At 37.3% G+C, this 25,035-nt stretch overlaps 1 protein-coding gene and 1 long non-coding RNA gene across 4 annotated transcripts in view; both read right to left on the bottom strand.

The window, feature by feature from the left end:
- Positions 1–3,197: 3,197 nt before the first annotated feature.
- LOC147832698 (uncharacterized) overlaps positions 3,198–25,035 on the bottom strand; it is a 71,025-nt gene continuing 49,187 nt past the window's right edge. The window contains exons 3-6 of one of the 2 annotated variants that reach the window (XR_015514633.1): positions 4,593–4,715; positions 4,159–4,234; positions 4,032–4,065; positions 3,198–3,934 (exon numbers count right to left, since the gene is read on the bottom strand). This is a non-coding gene — a long non-coding RNA (uncharacterized LOC147832698). The remainder of the gene's footprint in view (positions 3,935–4,031; positions 4,066–4,158; positions 4,235–4,592; positions 4,716–25,035) is intronic. The other variant, XR_015514629.1, reaches the window with a different exon arrangement.
- LOC141378779 (uncharacterized) lies at positions 7,364–23,046 on the bottom strand. Of its 2 annotated transcripts, XM_087292861.1 has the most exons (9): positions 22,994–23,046; positions 22,223–22,256; positions 21,764–21,810; positions 14,909–15,082; positions 13,078–14,725; positions 12,890–12,976; positions 9,495–9,545; positions 9,135–9,200; positions 7,364–8,392 (listed from the first exon to the last, which is right to left on the bottom strand). In XM_087292861.1, exons 1-9 carry the CDS (start codon positions 23,006–23,008, stop codon positions 8,286–8,288), a joined length of 2,229 nt encoding a protein of 742 aa, XP_087148987.1. In that variant the 5' UTR covers positions 23,009–23,046; the 3' UTR covers positions 7,364–8,285. The 2 variants fall into 2 exon arrangements, with proteins under 2 accessions (XP_087148987.1, XP_087148986.1); XM_087292860.1 differs by having other exon boundaries at positions 13,078–15,082.

The raw sequence follows: 25,035 nt of genomic DNA, 5'->3' as shown, positions 1-25,035 counted from the left end.
TGAAGGGGAGGAGCTGTTGATGAAGGGGAGAGGCTTTTGATGAAGGGGAGGAGCTGGTGATGAATGGGAAGAGCTGATCATGAAGGGGAGGAACTGATAATAAAGAGGAGGAGCTTTTGATGAAGGGGAGGAGCTGATTATGAAGGGGAGGAGCTGATAATAAAGGGGAAAAGCTGATGATGAAGGGGAGGAGCTGATCATGAAGGGGAGGGACTGATAATAAAGAGGAGGAGCTTTTGATGAAGGGGAGGAGCTGATTATGAAGGGGAGGAGCTGATAACAAAGGGGAAAAGCTGATGATGAAGGGGAGGAGCTGATGATGAAGGGGAGGGACTGATAATAAAGAGGAGGAGCTTTTGATGAAGGGGAGGAGCTGATTATGAAGGGGAGGAGATGATAATAAAGGGGAAAAGCTGATGATGAAGGGGAGGAGCTGATCATGAAGGGGAGGGACTGATAATAAAGAGGAGGAGCTTTTGATGAAGGGGAGGAGCTGATAATAAAGGGGAAAAGCTGATGATGAAGGGGAGGGACTGATAATAAAGAGGAGGAGCTTTTGATGAAGGGGAGGGGCTTTTGATGAAGGGGAGGATCTGTTGAACAAGGAGAGGAGTTTATGATGAAGGGCAGGATTTGATGATTAAGGGGAGGAGCTGATGATTAGTGGGATAGGCTATTGATGAAGGGGAGGAACTATTGAAGGGAAGAAGCTGATGATGAAGGGGAGGAGCTGATGATTAAGAGGAGGAGATGTTGAAAAAGGGGAGGGGCAGATGACGAATGGGATAGCTGATGATAAAGGGGAGGAGCTAATGATGAAGGGGAGGACGAATGGGAGGGGCCAATTATGAATGGGAGGTGCTGTTGCCAAAGGGGAGGAGCCCTGATGTGTTGTTGTCATGACAGCGACTATTTGTTATTTTTTCACAAATGTGTTACATGTCATCTTGTAAATGATTTGAATTTAATGTTTGTGTTTCATTTGGGTCGACACTACACTTATAGTCATGTAGTGTACGAGTGTAAAGTGTATAGTGCGGGCTGCAGTGTTGTAATGATGTTAATTGATTCTTATTAGATTAGTGAAGACAGATGTGGGCAGTGTCGTGATGACTCCACTACTGTATAATCAACATTCTCCCTCATTAAACCATTACAAAACACTCCTCTACACTACAGCACTCACTGAACACTGGGAATCTAATGTGAGGTGGACCTGACATGTGTGTGTGTGATGTTTACCAGACCATCATCATCACAAACACAAACACACTCGCCAAGCCTTCATCTTCACATGTCTGAGAGCAGAAGAGGAACGAGAGTCCTGTGGAACAACAAGATCATAATGTGAACTCTGTCTGTCAGCAAACCCACTGAATAAAGCAAATATTATCACACACACACACACGGACACATTACAGCCATCATCATCATCATCATCATCTGATCACCATGCAGACGGTAAACTGTGATTCACCCCCGACACACACTCTCTGCAGGTGTAAAGCATGAGGTAATGTGAGGAATGAGACATGATGACAGTGTGATTGTGCAAGCTGAAAGCGTAAAACTCTTATGGAGGTAAATAATACGGTTTCTGCCAGAGGAGTGAGTGTGTGTGTGTGTGTGTGTGTGTGTGTGTGTCAAACACTGATAAAGCTCTAGAGAGAAAACCTGAACACTTTGCCAGCAGACTGACTGGAAAACAGCAGAAAACAAGAGGACTGCACTGACGCACAGAGGTGTGTGTGTGTGTGTGTATGTGTGTGTGTGTGTGTGTGTGTGTGTGTGTGTGTGTTATTATACAGCTGAAGTCAAAAGTATTCACCCTCTTGTGAAGTTTTCATATTTCGCAAGTATTTCCCAAATGATGTTGAGCAGATTCAGGAAATGTTCACAGTATTTCCTCTAATATTTGTTCTTCTGGAGAAAGTCTTATTGGTTTTATTTGGGCTAGAATAAAAGCAGTTTTTAATTGTTTAACCACCCTTTTAAGCTCAATATTATTCACCCCTTCAGCAATATTAGTGTTGGATTGTCTCCAGAACAAACCACTGTTATACAATGACTTGCCTAATTACCCTAACTTTACCCTAATTACCCTAGTGAAGCCTTTAAATGTCACTTAAAGCTGTATAGAAGTGTCTTGAAGAATATCTAGTCTAATATTATTTACTGTCATCATGCTGAAGAGAAAATAAATCAGTTATTAGAGATGAGTTATTAACACTGTTATGATCAGAAATGTGTTGTCAGTGCAGTAGCCTAGTGGTTAGCGCATCAACATATGGTGCAGTAGCATGTCAGGGTGTCCTGAAATCGAATCCTGGCTCAAGGACATTTCCCTACCCCTTCTCTCTCTCTCTCTCTCTCTCCAACTTCGCTTCCTGTCTAAATACTGTCCAATCTAAAAAAGGCCAAAAATAAATCTTTAAAAAAATAAAATAAAATAAAAAATGTGTTGAAGAAAATCTCTCCGATACTGGAGGAAACAATATATACAGGGAGGCGAATAATTCAGGAGGGTCAATAATTCTGACTTTGATTGTATGTGTGTGTATTTGAGAATGTTTGCAAGTGTTAGTATGTGCGTGAATGTGTGTGTGTGTGTGTGTGTGTGTGTGTGTGTGTGTGAAGCTGCATCATGGGACAGAGCCCACTTCCACCAGCACCAAACCTCACTGTGATTTACTGTGGTATAATCAGTGGTGTTTACAGTGTGTGTGGCCACGGCCGAGAGACATCTGCCCTGAGAGAGAGAGAGAGAGAGAGAGAGAGAGACTTTCAGCCTTTTTAATTACAAAGTGATTAAAACACCAAAAAATAAAAAAATAAAAAAATAAAATATATATATATATATATATATATATATATATATATATATATATATATATATATATATATATATATATATATATATATCACAAGACAATGAGATCATAAATATATAAATATTAAATAAAAAAAGATCTTACAGACAGAGACAGACAGAGAACACATTTGTATATTTTTATTAATATATTTTTGATCATCTTTTTCAAAATTTGCAAGTGTTTGTGTAATTTCTAATTGTGTGTGTGTATGCTTGTGTATATAATGACTTTACTATTTTATTCATTGTTTATGTAATGTTGTATTCTTTGGAAATGCAGTACAAGTCAGGCCAGTCAAGATCTTTTTTATAAATTCATTTTTTTAAATCTAGATTAATCAGCTGAAGGTGTTTTTGTTATTTATATTACAGATCTACTCATGTTTACTGTAATACTGTCGTGCCAATGAAATGAGAAATTGAGGAAGAGAGGTACACACAAACACACATAAAGAAAGAGACACACGCACACACAGAGGATCAGATCCAGCCGTGATGACATGCAGATCCTGCAGTGCGCACACACACACACACACACACACACACACACACACACACACACACACACACACTCACACACTCGCAGCAGATGCAGGATGCTGCAAATTACACCTTTGCATGCGAACTGTGAACAGATGTGAGGAGCAATTAGACACACACACACACACACAAACACACACACATATATAAACACAAACACACACACTCACATAAACACAAACACACACTCAGATACTCTCACAAACACACTCACATAAACAAGCAAACATGCAGACTCAGACACTCACACACACTTATATTATACATCTATCATTGTCCATAAGGCTGTTGATGTCATATAGCTTTAATAACACTCCTGATGGCAGATATACAGCACCAGCTAAACATCACACTGTATGGATGAATCAGATTTCAGTGCGATATTTCCATGCGGTCAGACAGAGTTTGATCTCTTCATATGATCACAGTAATATTCACATCATTAATCAACACTGAGCTCGATATCCGCCAGGGTTATGGGTGTGAGACACGATCTGCATCCAGAAATCTGCAGGAGATATTCTGTGAAGAGCAGACGAGACGAGCAGAGCAACATATAATGATATAATAATAATAATATAATGATGATGAAGGTGTCTGTTCTTCCTCAGTCACTCACTGCAGTGTTAGAGTTCATTACTCGCCCCTGAACCCTGAAACACACACACACACACACACCAGAGAAGAAGCAGAACTCTGAATACTCCTTCAGCAGAAACAGCAGCACTGAAGAGAACTAAACACACCTTCACAATGACACACAACTCAAGACTGAATCCGTGTCGTTTCCTCCACAGAGCTGTTTCAGATTATTCAGCACATCTGTAAACATCACAGTTTTAAAGATGACCTCTGCTGCCTCTTTCTACAGGATATCAAGTGTGTCTCTGATGAATGTGTGTGTGTTTTCAGTTTGAGCTGTCAATAGTACACAGATGATCAGGGCCGCTGCTGGCCTATGTGAAATTTTACAGTGGTGCCGCGACAGAGGAATAAACACATAAACATATGCATTTAAACATGTATTTCTTTATTATTAAACACTCAATTTATTATACTTAATCAAATATTTGCATTACAAAATAAGAGTTTAAATCAAAATAAACACTGGCATTTTTTCTGCAGAACATTTACCAATTTCAAACATTTACAAAAGGTAAGGAATAAAGCCTCTCTGTACCTGTAGAGATGGACGGTCCTCAGGTCTGCATCCTGTGTCTGTACCGGTGCAGCTGCTGGAGTCTCTGGAGCAGTGCTGGTCACGACACCTCGTCTTCTTTTGTGACCAGTTTCAGCATTAAAGCTGCATGAAAAAATCAGTCACTTAAAGAAAAACTCATGACATACCATTAAAACAACGAGCAAGTCCATCACTCTTCATGATGGGCCCTGTCATACACCCGGCGCAGTGTGGCGCAAGACGCGGCATAAGAGTCTTTCAGTAGTTTCAGCTTGGTGCAAGAGTGGTTTTGAGGCGTTGCGCTACGCTGTTTAAATAGCAAATGCATTAGCGCTCAAATGTGCGCCCATAGGCGTTCTGGTCTAAAAAGGAAGGTGTTCTGAGACGGACGGCTGGCGCGTTGCTATTTTGAGAATCTATAATAGATTTTTCATTAGACCAAAACTAACCCGGTCTAAACTCCAGCGCAGAGTTGCACCTCGCTTACACACTGCTTAATACACACAAGATGTAGAGCAATAGGCAAATATCTTTACATATGAAAAACTGTAAATATTAAGGATATATATAGGATATAATAAGAATAGATATAGGATATAAATATAAAGGATTAAAATATTACAAAACATATTATTTTCTACATAAATATAAACACCACTGCTTCATGTCTTCTTCATCTCGGGAGGCTTTTTTAGTTCATTCATAACAATTTGCTTTTGTATAATGTTATTATTATTATCAGTATTATTTATTATATCCATATTTATATTTGTTTTATTAAAAACAAGCTTAGATTTGCCCACCTGCAGGTTTTAGACCATATGGGGCACAGCACGTGTTTTAGGATATAACTCAGGTTTTTGAGCACACTTGGTCATTTTTGTTCATTTATTCGTTTGCTGGAAATTAGAACTGAATTTAGAAATAGTTTTGAAACAAATATTTGCGCTAAACAAACAAAATTAATTATTTATAGGCTAATTGATGTCTGTGTGTAAAGGTTTCCCTATCCAAGAGCGAAAGTGAAAGTAGATCCATTATCTCTCATTCTCACGCAGTAGATGCTCTGTTTAACTGTGTTCTGTGAACTGTTTGCAAGTGAAATGCTCAGTTTTTCCACTTAGACTTACTTTGCATCCTGTAAATAGTGAATGTGCTCTTGGCGTGACGCAGCTGGCTCTTAAAGGGAATGGGAGATCAGACTGTAATTGGTTTATTCTCAAAACACACCTATAACTCATTAGGAAAATAAACTCAACCCTTTTAGAACATGCGCCGCGGCGCAAAGCAGATTTCCCGTCCTTAAATTAGCAGAAACGCGTCCTGACACGGCCTGAAAGCGTTTGCGCCCTGCGTTTTGCGCTCTGCGCATGGACCGTCAAAATACAGCCCCATGTGTCTAAACTACAACCAACATGATGATTTAACCTGCACTATACTCTATGGTTTGTGGTTTTTAAGAATTAAGGAGTGTATTTTTAAACAAAAACTGTGTTAACATTCAGAAAAAAACTATCATTAATCAATTCATTTAATGAAAATGGTTTCTGGCCTGAGGCACTGCAATACTTTCTCCATTCGCACTCGTACACAGCCCCTTATAACCTGTATATTTATAACAAATCTGAACATACAACTCAACATCCAGATTTCTGGACTAACTGCATCTGTTTAATGTTTATCATCTTTTTTCATATTTAGTTTGTGTCGTCATTTGTCACTTGATGTACACTGGAAGCTTCTGTAGCCAAAACTAATTCCTTGTGTGTGTGAAGCACACTCTCAATAACACTGAATCTGATATTAATATTATCTAATTCTGATATTTAATTAAGTAAATATTACTGCAATTTTCTGAGCAACCGAGATAGTGCCCCCCCTCCAGAGTTGGTGCTCTACGCAACCTGTGTACTCTGTGTAGTGTAGGAAGCGGCAGTAGTGCAGATGATGTTCTCCAGCTCTCCGATACTGACCCTCTCAGGCTTTGATCCTAACTGTGGCGTTTGGTGACTGTAGCTTTAAATGCAAATGAGATTGAGCTTCATTCGAAGTGTAAAAGGGTGGCATGGTGGCTCAGTGGTTATCACTGTCGCCTCACAGTAAGAAGGTCTCTGGTTTGAGTCAGTTGGTGTTTCTGTGTGGAGTTTGCATGTTCTCCCCGTGTTGGTGTGGGTATCCTCCGGGTGCTCCGGTTTCCCCCACAGTCCAAACACATGCGCTATAGGGGAACTGATCAAATACACTGGCCGTAGTGTATGAGTGTGTGTGAATGAGTGTGTATGGGTGTTTCCCGGCACTGGATTGCAGCTGTGTAAAGCATATGCTGGAATAGTTGGCGGTTCATTCAGCTGTGGCAACTCCTGATGAATAAAGAGACTAAGCTGAAGGAAAATGACCGACTGAATGACTGACTGAATGATTGAATGCCGTGTGTGTGAACAGCTCATGCACAGCTACATGTAGATCTGTGTGTGTTTATTATTATTATTGTCTTCATTATTATTATCTTATTATCTACTGAAATGCAGAAACAGATGTTCAATTCTACCATAAAACACATCTGTCTCACACACACACACACACACGCACACACACACACACACACACACACATACACACACACACACACACACATACTTGTTTTTGTGCCCCATGGGGACTTGTGACTAGAAGGTTAACTATGGGGACAGCAATTTCTAAATACAATTAAGCCATAATTTTAACTCATATGTGTCCAGGGGATTTTTTTATCATAAAAACAATAATTTTTTATCAAGAATTCTGAAGTTTAAAAAAATGAATTTTTGTCAGGTTTTTCTATTCTTGTGGGGACGTCGCTATTTTGTCTTACCACAAGGAACCACCAGGTGTCAATATGACATACCAGTATATTATCATATTTTTATAATAAGTCACTGTAAGACTAAAAATTACATTTAGACAACTATTAAAGAGTTATTTATAAGGGAAAATTGTGTGCATTTATATTTTATTGAATTTTACTTTTATCTTGCGTTCTCTGTTTATTCTATGTTATATTACAATAGACCATTTCTAAGGGTGTAAACAGAAAAAAGCCTTAGCTTTTTTTAAATAAAATAAAATGTTTATCCTGCTCAGTTGTACACATATGTTGTTTTAATGTGCATTTAAATAATGTATGAGCATCTTGGCATTCTATCAAGCATTTTTTTTATTAGATATTCTGAGATACGCATAAAAATTAACGAGACATAGCCAAATTTACGAGAATGTAAAAACTCAATACAACTCGGAAGTGTTTTAGTGTTTTAAACATTTATTTAAATGTTAACTTGAACGTTTTAGTATACTGCTCTTTAAGCAGATGCATGTTGAGTTTGCTTAAACAAGATTCACATACATGTTGCCTTTAACAAAGACAAAACTGGTGAAGGCCGTTTTACATTTTTTTGCTTTAACGAAATCAAACTTGTTGCTTTCAACAATCATGAAAAAAAAACAGTGGTGAAGGCCCTTTCACCTACCTTTCACATTTTTTTAAGTAATATATTTTCTTTCTTCCGGCAAACACGAAAAAAATAATTAGATGAAGGTCCTTACCTTTCACAACTTTTTCTTTAGGGAATCAATGCGATTTTTTACATAAAATTTCACCCCCTCCCAACTTCTATTTTGAAGTGCTGCTGGGGAACTTTCGATACAGTTCATGCACTAGGCTTTACCAGGAACCTTTCCAGACATTATGAATTCCATCATTGTCTTCTCCACGGCCTTGATCTCCTCCAAAGACCACCTTCTTCGCTCGTTTTGTGAAGATCCTGAATAAAATTTAAAACATAATTAGTGAAAAAAAGACTTAAAGACCAAATAAAACTAATTCCTGGTCTTTAGTGTGTCTCATTGTTTTTAAAGTTGTATACACATTTTTGCTAAAATTTAGTTGATGGCTGAAAATCTGTCATGTTTACATCACCCAGCAATAAAAGGAAAAAAATGCTTGCAATTAGTCACCATGTAAGTTTAACTATTCTCGTAAATTACAGCAAGATGTCTAAAACTTTTAGTTAATAGTTATTTGTGAGCTTCTGCATGCAGGCCACTTTTCATATGCTAACGAATATGTTATGCTATCAAAAATCAGATAATTTCAGAAACTGATTTTTATTTGTTTACATTCAAATCAGTTAAGCAGCTGCAAAGAAAACCACATTTACATACGATTCTAAGGTTTGACAGATCAAAAGCAGTAGCTAAAAAATGACTAATTATGACTTTTTTACTGTACTGTACCTGCAAATGCAGCACTTTTTTTGTGATTCTGCATCAACTTTGTGAGTCAACAACATGATTTAAGGCTTTAATTAAACAGTATATGTAATATTACAGCTGCCCCTATATAAAAGTGCCCGCAGTATGAAGCAGGCAGTATTGATTGAATTCATGGATAATGACTAGAAGGAAATCCGTTTGTGACGTCTACCTTGCATGTACATGAATAAACTTTAGAAGAAAAACAGAAAGGGCAACTTATTTCAGAAGACATTTTAAAAAACAGCTTACTCTTTGTTCTGTGCGGTTCCGGCAAGTCCTTGCTAGTCGGCTGCAGTTTTTTAGGATTCTTGCCTCCTACAAACATACGAGTACAACTGAGAACATTATTCAGTAATGGCACAGAATACCTACTAAGTAAATTAGCAGTAAATTTGTCACACATGTATTTAAGAAAATATTAGCAGTCGAAAACATATTTTCACTTCATCCTCAGGATATAAAAATATATAATATAGAACATATAGAATAGAAAAATAATGAAAGCAAGTAAAGGGCAAATCATAAAAGCAGTGCACAGAATGAATTTTATTCACAATTATAACAACGTCAGAAGTTTTTAAAGCATCTTTTTTATTTAAATCTCATTACCTTTGGATGGTTCTTGGTGTTGTCCAACCTCAGCAGACTTCTTTGATTTCTCTGAAAAACAATACATCTCTTTTAGCACAAGATTTTTCAATAATAACTCTTAAATACCAATATCAGACCGTTGTCACAGCCACCTCCCCAACCTGAATCCCAGTACACCTGACCACAGTTCCCTAATAACTGATTAATTACACCCCTCATCAGTTTCCTTTATAACCAATTACTCTGCACTTACCCATTGCTACTTACCTGTTATTGTCAACACATTTGTTCATTTCGCTAACCAATCCTTCAAAGCTTTCAGTATGGCCACAGAAGCACTCTCGACCTCCAAACATTTATTCTGTTTCCACCCAGGTTCATCCACCAATGGCAATTTCACTCACCAGACTTTGACAGTAGCTAGTGGGTGGAACGAGACCGTGCTCATTAGAACCTATCAACAAAGCTTGAACCCAAACATTCGTTCTGCTATTATGATGTACAACACCATTGAGTAATGGTGTCTGCCTATTGCCTATTCCAATCACTATCTGCTTGCCATATCTCCAACGCCACTCACGAGCTTGCCTCCTATGCTGCCTGTACTCCGGTACCAGATCTCTTGCAAGTGTACCTTACCCACGTCTCAAGCACAGAAGCTGAATGCCACCTACCTGCTGAAGTATGTTTATTCTGCACTGCCCCTGGACATTTATTCATAGACTGCCTCATCAAGCCCCACGTCCAGTGTTGAATCCTGATACCCAAATCATGTCAGTGGTCGCATCAGAGTATTCTGCATTACAGGAGGTCTTTAGTAAATGGGCAACCCCTTATCTTCCATCTCATCAGACATGGGACTGCACTATCCAGCTGCTGCCTAGAGCACAAGGCTATGGATGAGTGTGTGGAGGACTTGATCATCAATCTCACTGCCTGCTTCCAGGTTCTTCTTTGTGGGCAAAAACAATGGAAGTCTCCATTATTGCATTACATTTACATTTTACATTTAGTCATTTAGCAGATGCTTTTATCCAAAGCGACTTACAAATGAGGACAAGGAAGCAACTTACACAACTATAAGAGCAACAGTGAATAAGTGCTGTAGGCAAGTTTCAGGTCTGTAAAGAAAGTATAAGAAGCAAAAACATTAGTAATTTTTTTTTATTAGTGGAGGAGCCAGAGAGGCAATTGCAGATTAGGAAGGGAAGTGGAGACTAAATAGTTGAGTTTTTAGTCGTTTCTTGATGACAGCGAGTGACTCTGCCGTTCTGATGCAGTTAGGGAGTTCATTCCACCCACTGGGCAGATTGAATGCGAGAGTTCGGGAAAGTGATTTCTTTCCTCTTTGGGATGGAACCACGAGGCGACGTTCATTCACAGAACGCAAGTTTCTGGAGGGCACATAGATCTGCAGGAGTGAGAGCAGATAAGAAGGGGCAAAGCCAGAAGTCACTTTGTAGGCAAACATCAGAGCTTTGAATTTGATGCGAGCAGCAACTGGCAGCCAGTGCAAACAGATGAGCAGTGGAGTGACATGTGCTCTTTTAGCTTCATTAAAGACCACTCGTGCTGCTGCGTTCTGAAGCAGATGAAGAGCATTAAATACCACACACTGAACTCCCAGGTAGTCCAGTTGCCTTACTTACCGACTGGAAGATGTAAAAGACAGCTTTCGTCAACCCTTTTGGTACTGCAAGTACCAGGTCATGCTGTATGTACTCTCCATCTTCCCAGCCATCTTTCATTATGCAAGGTGTTTTGTGAGTTCCTCCATTGTTTTGTTATTGTCTATATTGAAGACATCCTGATTAACTCCCTTAACTTGGCCAAATAGTGCCAGCACATCACAGCGGTCTTATAACATCTTTGCCTACAAACCAGGGCAGTAGAAGACCCTCTGAGGCAGTAGAAGACCCTCTGGCTCCTGCAAGCTTGGTATTGGTGGCACAGTGGATGCCAGTGGCCAAAGATGTTATCAGCTCCATCCGTACCCAACATCACATAAGGGTATCAGGAGCCTCCTCTGGAGAAGACTGTAATCTCAGGCAGTCACCACAGCCACCTTCCCCACCTGAATCCTAATCAATCCGATCAAAATCCCCTGCTTACATTTTTATCGCACCTCTGCGCTCCCTCATCAGTTCCTTTTATTAACAGTCACTCTGCTCTTACCCAGAGTTTGATCTACGGTTCACACCAATGAACTTACCTGACTCACCCATTGCTACTTACCTGTTTGCTGTTGTTGGTTCTTTGTGTCCTGGTCTCATTGTTTTTTGTGTTCTCCTAGATTAATACCACTACCTGCACACAAAGACTCTAAAATAAGCAACAGGCCAATAATGATTACCTGCTCCACTCAGTGCGATGTTCAGACCTAACTTTGTTAACCGCATCAGCTAAACTCTCCCACTCTATTTTTTTCTTTTGTTATTAATTCTGGAGGACAAACTTGCAAATAAAACAGTTTTTCTCTGGTCTACCTCCGAAAACAGCACCTCACATTCACATTCTGTTCAAAGTTCCTTTTTTTGCTTCATTTTGCCGTTACTTTTTCGTTGGGTTTTGCCAAAGTAGAGTCATTAGCATATTCATACGGGGGAGGAGGCAGGGAGGGGTTTTGTGCTCGTGCATGTTGCGCTCAGTTTCACGTTCATTCAGATGTACAAACAGAATATGCGCAAGATTTAGCGTACGCAGTGTTTCATACATCTGAATTTTTTTTCTGTGTTTTAGTATGATTTCCACGCAAGTCTTCGTACATGAGGCCCCTGGTCTCTTGATTTATCCTGTCTCCAGTCTCACTGTGTGCATGACTACAGCAATGACACCCAGTTTTTTTTCCCAAGTAATGTGTACCATTTTCCACCTTTCCCATCATTTCCTTTCAGTTGAAGAACATTGAGAATTTAATAAGATCATTACTAATGAGAATGTTTAAAATAATAATTTTAATTGTCACTTATTGTGCTGTGTGCTTTAAGAATATGTTGTCCTTAATGTTTTTTTTCGGGACTAAAAGCAAGCTGAAAAGAAAAGTGAATGATGTGTGTAAACAGCAGAAGTGATTTCCTCCATGTTTAGGCGAACACACTTTCACTTTCATGCAATGAAGATAATGCACAGAGGAAAGATGACTGTGGAGCTGCATTTTTCACAGGTGTCTAAACACTAAGAGCTGTATGATAAACACAACAGCAACAACAATGTCAGCAGGAGGACATTATTATGGAGAGTAGCAAACATGATTTAATACTGAGTTTCATTTCACTTTTCTTCCATGACAGGTACAAGCCTTAACACTGACAATACATGACAATAAACCATACATTTGCTTTTATTTTACTATGTTTGTGGTCATTATTCCTTGCTAAGCACAAAACAAATAACACACATTACACATACAGTACCTGCTGAATTTGAAGGTGAGGCACCATTTCCAGTTGACTCAATCTCATTTTCAGACTCGGATCCATCACTGTCTAGCAAAAGTTTCTCTATAACAGACAAAATTATTAGGCAACAACTTTTGAATAACATTCAACAATTGTCTATAACTAATGCTGGTGTTCCCGGTAATAACCCAGGAATACTTTACCTTGGGGATCAATCTGGATTTCATCCAAATTCTGTCCTTTAAACTGTGAAAGCTGTCCTCGTTCCATGGCCATCAAGACTTTGCTAATTTTTGCTAGCTGCAATGTGCCTTCAGGAAGTCTGTAATATTGCCTGTGGACCCTGATGTCATGCCCTAAAAAATCTGCGAGGTTATCCATTTCATTCTCTTTTAAGTTTAGCACCTTAGACATAGTGGCCATGTGCTTTCGCAGTTTGGTGGAGGACAATGCCTCGGGGTGCTTTGCTCCACAGCTTTTTGCTATGTTACGAATGACGTCAGATCCTCTGAAGAAAGTGAGAGCTTGGGGTCTTCCGAACATAAAGACGTTCTCATCTGGCACATCACAGCTGCGGCGAGTCTTCACCAACAACTCCATTGAGACGACCATATTAGGAGTGAGCAAAATGGGGACTTTTCTGCCACGTTTTCCTCGGACTTCGATTCTTTGAAAATGACTACAAAGTGACTTCTCTAGATCGGACAGAGCAAGCTCAACATCCGGATGAGTTGAGGATGTGTCCCTTAATGTAAACGAATTAAGTGACATCTTAGACACCTCTCCTTCCCTTCTTCGATTAAATAGTATCACCTGACAAAGCGTGACTTTGGCAAGTTCTGCCCAGTGCTTCATACTTTGTTCTTCCTCAAGTCTTGCTTGATATGCCTTACTTTGGCAGTCAAGATACTGATGCATTTTCTTCACATCTTCCGCAAACGGAAGAAGCTGTGGACAGTTCCATTTAACTTCACTCAAATTACGAAGGGCCTGGGATGACACACACTCACTCCATTTAGTGTCACATATTTGCTTGAAGGCTTGCACGTTGCTAAGACTATTCTTATCATCTGCCATCATGGCATCACACTCAATAATGCTGGCCATCTTCTTGAGGTTGTGCCCTAACTTCAGTGCTAAAGATGGTGTTTTAAATGTGCTTGTCTCTTCGTTCAAGCCAGCTACACTGTGAACTGCTTGAATAACATAAGGGAAATTAGCTGGAATAAAGAAATCAGACACCTCCTTCAGCTTACCATTTTTTTTCCCTTCGAGGACAAGACGTCCAGTTTCACGCATTTTTTGCCTGATGTATTCATGCTTCGTAACATCATGGCCATGCTTATTGAAGAGATGTTGCCCTAATTTCAGTATGATTTTCTCTTTGCGGACAACATGGGTTATCTCATCGTCATGCATATCAAGCACCATTTTCCAAAACCTTTCACTTATACTGTCTGGAACAGGTTCAGCATATGAGCAAAGTGACTGAACACGAGTTTTCCCTGGCTTCATTTTGTTAATTTTCTGGCTCAGCTGGCATCTTTGCATATGCCGCCATAGCGATTTTCTCTTCAGATACGCTGAACAGTTAATGCAGTGCAAATAATCACTTGCATTTACTGGTGCAGTGGATTGTTGTTTAGGAATCACCGTTCCTCTTCCTTCACTGAGTACCTGAGCGTTATGACATCGGTTCCCCTTATTCCTTAACAAACTCAGCTGTATTTTTCGCTCTTTAGAGCCTTTCGGAAAAGCAATCGCTCTTGCCACCTCTGGCTTATCTTTATGTTTAGACTCTAGGTGACGTGCGATTTTACTGAATGGTTTGAAGCAGAATAGGCAGTAAAACTTTTTGTTATATAGTCTGGCTCCATCTTTTTTTTTTTTGAGCATCATGACATTCACATTAAGATTATTGGGTGAATGTGATTCTTCATGTTCTCCTGATGAAGAAGATTGAAGTGAAGTGTCCTGTTTGTCAGATGCAGAGGATTGTGAAGGAGACACACGTCTTTTTTTACATGCTGGAACATTTGAAGTTGACTTTACCTTTTTCTTATTATTACTTATCTTTTTTACTAAACTCTCTACTTTTTCTGAAGTGTTACTGTCAGACTCTTCAGTATCTGGCACGTAATCATCCTCACTGATATCTGATCTTGATGAAGATTCTTCTGAAGCATAACCAAGTATTTTCTTGTTAAGCTACAAATAAAAGCCACAAGTTAGAAATCAGAAGTGACAAGACCAACGACATCTTAAAATTATGTGTATATCTGCAGCCACTGAATCGCTGGTAGTCATGACAGGCTACCAGTTTGTAACATTTTAAAAATATATATCTTATTTTGTGCTAAAAAGAAAAAACTGTGTTTTTAACCTTTTGAGGCTAAGTAAATAGAAAACAAATACAATTTTTGGGGTAAACTATAACTGTGGCTCACTGTCTAGACTGCATACTAAACACAGTGCTGAAATCTGGCACAGGTGCTCTAGTGCATGCTAACACACTACCAAATTTGGGGGCCAATTGCTGACTAGAGCACTGCAAACTGAAAATAACAAGTTTTGATGGCATGGTGAAAACACAAATCATACTTAACATAAGACTCACCAATCAAATTGAATCATTTAACACAACTAACCTTTGTTTGACACTTTGAAATCAAAAAAGAAATTTTCTCGCGTTCCTCATTTAAAGTTTTTGTATACGCCTTCACATAAAAAATATTTAAATGCGTGTATGTGTGTGTGAGAGATCGACGAACGAGTGCTCACTTCACTGCTCTGCAGATGCTGTGAACGGCTGGGTATATTTATTTTGGAGATAATATAAAATATGTTACGTACATACGTTGCTGCTGTTACGTACAAATTACGTATCAACTCAACACAATAATATCATATTACATCTAGACAAAATAGCCTAAGCTATATTAAATTAATTTAAAGAAATATTGTATATAATAAAAACATTAAATAAATAAACCATTATAAAATAAAAGCTATATCAATTTAGGTATATATAATACAAATAAATTAAACGGTTTCAAGCCATTTTTAACTTTCATTTTACAAAGGCCTATCTGGAAAAAAAGATATTTTCTAAAAACAATAAACAATGGAGGAGTTTTGAAATATTATTTATAAAGTATTTGGAGATGATGATATTAATCAAATCGTGCAAACAGAGCATTTTTGGGTGAGCGAAAGAGAAACTACCTTCTTCTTGTTTTATATTATGGCTGGTGCGCTCGGTCATCCCTCTGTTAGTGGCGAGACCACTCGATGCACGATGCCAGCAGTCGGCCAGCAAGTAAACTAATATAATGAATAAATATACATAGGCCTATGCGTATACATCACTTAATGCATTTAATAGGTTTGCATTCTGCACTGCAAGTCACTGGCCTGACAGTGGAAACGCGACATAATTTCAGCCTCACTGCTCAAGCTCTCGGACTATTGGCTCAGCCCGGCCCGATAAAAGCCCTGGCTCGCACTAGCCCAACAGTGGAAATGTATGGAGCTAGATTTGTTTCTTTATTATTCAATCAAAAATATTTAGTTTTAAAGTAAAATTAAGTATGTTGTAATTAAAGAATTAAAGATTTCAAATAAAAAACACGTTTATTTAAAAAACTTATGTCAATGATAATAAAATATTTTGGATTGCAAAAATAAACACTTGTCCTATTATGCTGTTACCACAATTTTCATTGCATACTCATTAATTTTGCTCTCTTTTCTGCTGTCTTTTATTGCACATCTAGAATCTTTGCTTGCAGGTTGAAATATTTTGCTTGTGAGTTGAAAAGTTTTGAACCCTTGAATGCCGGGGTTAATTTTGTATCTTTATTACTCAAACAAACATATGAAGTTTGACCAAAAGTAGGTAGAATGCAATTAAAAAATTAAAGATTTTAAATAATAAAAAAACATTTATTTAAAAAAATTCACACTACAAAAAATAAACTATTGCCATGTTATGCGGTTACCACCAGATTAATGCACTGTGTGCTCATTTATTTTGCTTTCGGTTTTGTTTCACTTTTTGCGAATCTAAAATTTTTGCTTTTGAGTTGAAAAGTTTTGCGAGTTGAAAACTGCAGCTCAGTGGGCGGAATCTTCTGAAACACCTTATTCTATTAGTCATCTTGATTGAGGTCACAGATTGGCCTCGCCCATTACATTTTCGCGCGGTTGGAATGGACTGCCGTGCCTTCTGTGACAGGAGCGAGCTATGGCGAGCAGCAGGTCTTCTTCAAGGTAGGTTAACTGAAACTATATAAAGTAAAGTATAATAACTTGTGTATTACCATACATATTTCCCATCTAAATATGTTACGACTGCTAGTATTAAACTCTGTCTAGTCAGTGATATTTTTGAATTCTCTCGATAAACTAACATTAGCTGTCGGCCATCAGTACTGTACAGTTGTAAAGGACAACGCAAGGCCAGTGTATTTTGGAAAATATACATTGATGTACCATTAAAGTCAGGCTTTTTGTCTGTAGATGATGGCCAGGTGTACAGTAGGTCTGCAAACAGACTGGGATACATTCTCGGCAACCATTAATCTTCAGTTAGTTTCCAGACAAAAGCTACTGTCTCTTTGAACTGGAGCATCATATTTATTCTCCACTGTTAGAAAATGTAGTAACTCAGTGTATGTATATTTCATTACAAACGTGACAAATATTTATTTAGTATATTTCGTTTCGCATATAAATGTTAGTTCATACATTAGTTAACTTGAATTAATTATGAACAGGATATCTGTTAAGCAATAATTAATCTTTGTTAATGTTAACTAAACATATTAATGCATAAGTTAAAAAATGATGGTGAACGAGTTTGTTTAGCATAAACTTTGTTAACTTAGTCATGTTCTATTGTATCTGCTTATATTAACAGCTTGATGTAATTAGCCAATGTTTATGGACAAATACAATAATGTATTTGTTCACTGACTAGATAATAGGGATGTAACGGTATCAGAATTTCACGGTTCGGTAATACCTCGGTATGAATGTCACGGTACGGTATTTATTGAATCATTTACAGGAAAAAAAAAACTTTTGAAAATACTCCAAAAAAAGTGCCAAAAGTGTCAATGACATACAAATTAGCCATCTATCTGTAAGCTTTGAAACACTAACTTCAATTTTAATAACAAAAAAATATTAAACCATGTAAAAAAATAAAGTTTCAATTTAGTATTGTTGAAAACTCATCACATTCAACATTTAATCATTCACTCACTTAGATAGAGATGGGTTTAAAGGAAAATTATCATATAATTATAATCTGGTAAAAGCTGGTATCTCTGGGCATTTACAATGTCCCCTGCAACAGAAAAAAACCCTCTCATTTGGGACTGAGGTTTCTGGAACAAGAGAGATATGACTTGGCCCAGGTTGACAGCAGTGGGGTAACATTGTGCATTGTCTTTCCCCCACTTGAGAAGACAAATCATGAGTGAGATAGAGGTCTCTTTGCGGTACAAGTCAATGTCTGAATCAATCTGAACAGTGTGCTGTGTTTCTGCAGTCCCCATGACTTTTATTAGTCGTATTCCCCAACTTGCAGGCACGTGCAAACATAGGGCTCAACCTGTGCAGTGCACATGCCCTTTTTAGTCTTGGATAGAAAATGCCCTTCCAAAACGATCAAAAGTGCCCCCGCGACGCGACACACCCTCCGTCCAATCCAGCCCTTCAGTAGGCGCGCGACAACACCTCTCTTGAATATGCGCGCTCAACCCCCCCTCGGCGCTTTACAATACGCGCGCCACAACACAGCTGATCAGAACGCGCGCGACAGCACCGCTATTCAGCACGCGCGCGGCGACAACACCTGCTTTAGGTTCGATCATTTCCATCTTTTTTTCATCTCCGCTACTAGCAGCACACTCCATTTCCGCATTACTGGATCTGTAGCGACAACAGACCGCAAAGGATTATGGCCACGCCGGGGCTGATGGGAAATGAAGTTTCAGCTACGTCCCGTTCGCTTCATTCGCCTGAGCAAATTTTCTCAGGAGACCTATAGTTTTACCGAGTCATGCGACTTCGGTAATATCGAAAAAATTAATATTGCGGTATGACGGTATTTACAATACCGTTACATCCCTACTAGATAACATAACTAAATAAACAGCATTTATTCAGTAATACTACATTTTTGTTAACGGAAACTTATACAAATAGTAATGTTACTTAATGCAGCAAATACTGAACAGCTCACATTCTTCAACAGGCATGTCATTCATGTTTGTAGACTTTTTACTAACATGATTTATCTCTAGCAAAGCATTAGTTGAGGGAATTAGGAACATTGTTGTAAAATGTGCACTACTTCAACACGCTACATTTGTAAACTGACTTACCACTAACCCAACATTATAACTGATGTGTTACTAACATCTTTGGGTTTATTACAAAGCAGTAATTAATGATTTTACTGGAGATATATATATATATATATATATATATATATATATTAAGAACAATTATGTTAGTAAAGAATTAACGTTGGAGAGGTGCACACTTCATAATAAGCTTTCTGATTTCCTTAAAAAATGCTCAGTTACTGAGTGATAAACCATGTTAGTAAAGAGTTTGCAAATGTTAGTAACACAATATACAATGTTAAAGTCGTTTTGAAAAGTAACAGGGCAGTTTGCAGGTGATCTTCGCTATATAATTTGTTTAGGCATTATTGCAAATATTTGGTCTTTAAAGGAACTGGTATAAATCAGTTGTAAATTAATAAATGTATTTATAAAACAACAATACATAGACACGAGAGATATGTGGATTATAAATATTACATTAATCAGAACAATTTTCTCATCTGTTTCTTCAATTTATCCTTACAGGTTGATCACTCAGTCTTAGCGGTCGTAAAACATCTGCTTTGACTCCTGCGATGTCCACATCTACACTGTCTTAAATCAACGAATCAACATCCACAATGATTCCACAGGCGTCTCCATCTGCATTGTCTACTTAGACATCAACATCTGCACTGACTGACCAGACATTTATTCACTAAACTCATCAATCACCACCTGATGTGTGTTGAATTATTTTCTGGAATTGTGTCGGATTTCGACAATAGTAGATTTTGACTTTTTACAAGTGATTTTAAATGTATTTTTTTATACATTTATTGTTTCCCTTTCTGGAATTTATTTTGCATTGAAGAAATATAAATGTTTTATTTTATTTTATTAATTCAGCTAAAATATTTCCCAGCTGTAGCTTTTAATAACAAAAATACTGTTACATAAATGGTATAATACACTTTACTGCAGTATAGTAAAGCACTATAGCATGTGTCTGTATAAATTATATTTTTATGTGGAAGATATGTGTAGAAGATACATTTATTTAGTAGTGCATTTGCCAACATATACGTATTTTTTATACGGTATACGGTTTAAGTAATAATACAGTAGTAGTAGGGATGTTAAAAAATGCCTGTCAGCTATAATTTAACATAAAATCGTGGCAGCGACCTAAATCTACCTTTTAAAAATGAGTTTACAGTCCATCTCATGTATATATATATAGCGTTTTCACGCGATTGTACTGGACTCCTTTAGTGACCAGAGCGAGCAACAGGTCTTCTTCAAGATAAGTATAATAACTTGTATATTACCATCCACATTTTCCTAAACTCTGTCTAGTCAGTGATATTGATGAATACTCTCGATTGACTAACATTAGATGAAATATGTGCAAGATATATATATATATATATATTAGAGATATAAGATATATATATATATATATATATATATATATATATATATATATATATATATATATATATATATATATAAATAAAACAATACATGTGTTCAAAAGTATGTGCACAGCTGAGACGTGCACAACTGTGTTCTCCATCGCATCTGCATCCAGATTATATTGGTGGACTTACAGCTAATCTGACTAGACAGAGTTTAATACTAGCAGTCGTAACATATTTAGATGGGAAATATGTATGGTAATACACAAGTTATTATACAGTTTCAGTTAACCTACCTTGAAGAAGACCTGCTGCTCGCCATAGCTCGCTCCTGTCACAGAAGGCAAGGCAGTCCATTCCAACCGTGCGAAAATGTAATGGGCCTGGCCAATCTGTGACCTCAATCAAGATGACTAATAGAATAAGGTGTTTCAGAAGATCCCGCCCACTGAGCTGCAGTTTTCAACTCGCAAAACTTTTCAACTCAAAAGCAAAAATTTTAGATTCGCAAAAAGTGAAACAAAACCGAAAGCAAAATAAATGAGCACACAGTGCATTAATCTGGTGGTAACCGCATAACATGGCAATAGTTTATTTTTTGTAGTGTGAATTTTTTTAAATAAATGTTTTTTTATTATTTAAAATCTTTAATTTTTTAATTGCATTTTACCTACTTTTGGTCAAACTTCATATGTTTGTTTGAGTAATAAAGACACAAAATTAACCCCGGCATTCAAGGGTTCAAAACTTTTCAACTCACAAGCAAAATATTTCAACCTGCAAGCAAAGATTCTAGATGTGCAATAAAAGACAGCAGAAAAGAGAGTAAAATTAATGAGTATGCAATGAAAATTGTGGTAACTGCATAATAGGACAAGTGTTTATTTTTGCAATCCAAAATATTTTATTATCATTGACATAAGTTTTTTAAATAAACGTGTTTTTTATTTGAAATCTTTAATTCTTTAATTACAACATACTTAATTTTACTTTAAAACTAAATATTTTTGATTGAATAATAAAAAAACAAATCTAGCTCCATAGAAATGCGGCTAATGACTTGTGATGGCTTTGGAGAGTTTAGATGTTGAAAAATACAGTTCTATGAATCACTAGTGGCTGCTTACCTTTGTCTCTTCTTTAGCACAAGCTGTCACCTCATCCACTGCAAATTCTGTCACAGATGACAGGAATGTTATTCAGGTTGACAATGAACAATGCCAATATGGCTGTTCATACTAAAGTAAAACATTCATTTCAGTAAAACTTCAATACATTTTTGGTTTGTTTCCTTGTACTAGTTACAGTTCTAAAACCCTTAAAATAAATATCACTATAGGATAACAAATCCAGAAGACTTAGCTAAAGCCTTTTCAACAACACACAGAACACTTAAAAAATAATGTCTATGTTTAGTTAACCATTAAAATAATGCACGATTATGCTGGATATTTCTTTTATTTAAAGGTTGTGCTCTAACAAAGTTAAACTCAGGTTAGTCTGGCTCAAAAAGTGGAGTATGATTCTTATATGTAAGGATTATTTTGAGTACTAGCTAACAGGACAATTCATGATCTTAACGTTACCTGTGCATCCAGAGCATCTGTCACTTTTATCGTCCTGCAAGCACAAGTGTGATAATCAGTCAAACATCATGCTCTAACATTACCTTATACTGTCATTACAACTGCAATACTGTAGTATAATTTGACAATAATTAAATATTTAACACTGTGAAATAAGACTAGACATATTCATGACATTTGACTGAAAATTCGCATTTTTTTAATCTAGAAAACTCCCTTATAAAAACTAGAAATATTGTACTGAATTAATTTAAATTGTCTCTTGCATTACTGAAGAACAACATTCCTATTTTTGTGGATAAAAGTAAATAGATTTTGCCTGGCCAGAGGCCTGCTGCACGTGCAGGTCGCTAACGTTAACAATAACAAAAATGATCAAAACATCTTGGTAAAAATATGCAGTCTGGCAAGAACATGAATTCAAACAATATTTCAAAAGTAAACGAAGATTATACGTAAATGTACGCAAATACAGTAAACGTTTAATGTACAGTTAAATTGCAAAATCTCTTAGCAATTCCAACGTTTGGCTTAAAACGCGATCGTAAGAAACTAACTTTAACGTTACAGTTAAAGTTACCCTAACTAATATTATTGTCAGTTTGATACATTAATCTGTACTTTCTGCAAAGCAGCTTCGAGATTATGCCGATTATCAAAAGCGCTTGATACATAAAATAACGCGATTTTTATGATATAATATAGTTGCAAACAATACATAAACATAAACATTCGCATATATTGAAGTGATCGTACAAATCATAAACTTACCTGTCCTTCAGACATGTTGACGTCTTCGCGCCTTTACTCACAGCATCCTCTCTGACCCTGTCCTGCTGTGTCGCAGGTGTGTGTGTGGGGGGGAGGGGATGGTCGCGGTGGGGACGCAAAATCTCCGGTCACGTGTAATGTCACACACTCTCCCGCGCTGCTTTAGCGCGGGTCGCCGACTGAACCGCGGTCTGGCGCATGCATACACAGCGGATGGCCTTCAGCAGCAATCCAGCACTGACAGCTCTAATGTGTCAGTCGAACTTTTACTGGAAATTATTCAGCTTATTACCCGAACATATTTGCTCTAACTAAATAAATGCATTATGGTATAAGGGAATTTTAATAGCTTAACGAAAAAAAGTTATAATTAAGATACAAAGAACCCCCTTATTATTAAATGCTGTATTCTGACAACACATAAATAAATGGATCCCATTTAGAACTATTAAAGAATTCACAAAAAAAAAATTCATGAACTATTACAAACACTTGTAATAAATAAAGGCATTCAATCCTGCTGTCAGGGTGTAAATAATACAACATGTGTTTTATTATGTTTCCATTCATTCATTCATGTTTAGTCCCTGATTGGGGTCGCCATAGCGGAATAAACTGCCATTATGTGTCCATTATGTTTTATTATAATACCAACATTTGGTAATTTAACATTTTGGACCAGATAAATGTATTAGATGTGATGCATTGACCATGCACACCTACATACATCCATTACTTTATTATTAAAAGGGAATAAACTACTGTTTATTGCAACTTATCTGAACATCATTATCAAAACTCTTTAATATGTCCAGTCAATTTAATATGAGCATGTAATACCATCTAACTACATCTTTATGGTATTCTTTAAGGCAAACAGGCCTAAATAAATGCAAGGCCCTTAAAATGGTTTGTTCATCTTCAACTACTGATACCAGCACATCACAGGCCTATCTAATAGAAAGTGTGGCAAAATGAAATGGTTTGTGGGAATATTCCTGAGCAGGTATAATAGCTTACGTGATGGTAGCTCCAGAGAGCCTCACAGCACCTACACTGCTCTTAAAGAGAGTCTAGCAGCAGAGCGAGTGAAGCAAGAGTGTGTAGGGGTTGTTGCTGGATCAGATACGTTTGTGGCCGGAAGTTAACGAATATGATTTATATTATCTATTAAATTACCCAATAAATAGTATTTCATTAATGTCTACAACCACCCTAACCGTCACAGTACTGTAAAAATATAAATTATTGTTATACAGTGTCATAAAAAATGCTTCTGTATTGATGTGTATTTGCAGTTCCGGCCGGCCTTGTATCCTATCTACACTTTACTGTGTGGAGGGAGAGAGCTGACATCTAAAGATGGCCTCATACTGTAGGTCCATGAACCTGATTCTTCCTGCTAGTTTCAAATTATTTCAACACAACACCAGAAGTAACTGAAGTTGTTTACTGTTATTATTGTGTTATTTAAATGCACAGTTTACTTAGATACTTAGAAGTGATTGAAATGAAAGGTGTAAAACAGAACAGAAAGTGATTCAGAGCTGTTGTTCTCCTTGATGTCCTGAGAAACAGTCTGTATTAATTTTGAAGCTCATTAACGGCATCCTTAAAATGAAAGCAAACTATCTCTCTTTTCACACTTAGTTGTAATGTTCTAAACAAGGTCTGAAACCATGTCAGCACTTCTGTTGCTACTGCCTTCTCTTAAGCTAGATCCACCTTTAGGATGGCATAAAAGTGTCTTCCATAATTTAATACTCCCATAATTCTTGAAAGAATATACAGAAATCCTTAACTTAGAAATAAAATGTTTTATGTATGTAAATCTACTGTACATGTAAATTCCCATAGACTATTGTGATAAAGAGACATTGTTCATTATTTCCAGGATTTATGTAACCCTTGTGAGGGTAAAAAACCATAACGATTTGGTCCCTGTAGACATTTAACATTTGGAATCACAGAAGTCAATGTGCTGCTATGTTTATGGCAGAAGCCCATCATGTCCAGGCACCTGATGTAAGAAGTACTGGCCC

This window comes from Danio rerio, chromosome 18 (assembly GCF_052040795.2).
Source record: "Danio rerio strain M-AB ecotype USA chromosome 18, GRCz13ab, whole genome shotgun sequence".
NCBI lineage: Eukaryota > Metazoa > Chordata > Actinopteri > Cypriniformes > Danionidae > Danio > Danio rerio.
This window is presented reverse-complemented; position numbering and strand designations above follow the sequence as displayed.

Bases quoted from the DNA above. Each gene is read 5' to 3' on its own strand.
- LOC141378779 (XM_087292860.1), bottom strand. The intron at 12,977-13,077 runs GTAAAGTATTCC...TGTCTGTTATAG, and splicing joins AATCCAGATTGATCCCCAAG to AGAAACTTTTGCTAGACAGT. The intron at 9,546-12,889 runs GTACTGTATGTG...ATTGTTTTTCAG, and splicing joins CTCACCTTCAAATTCAGCAG to AGAAATCAAAGAAGTCTGCT.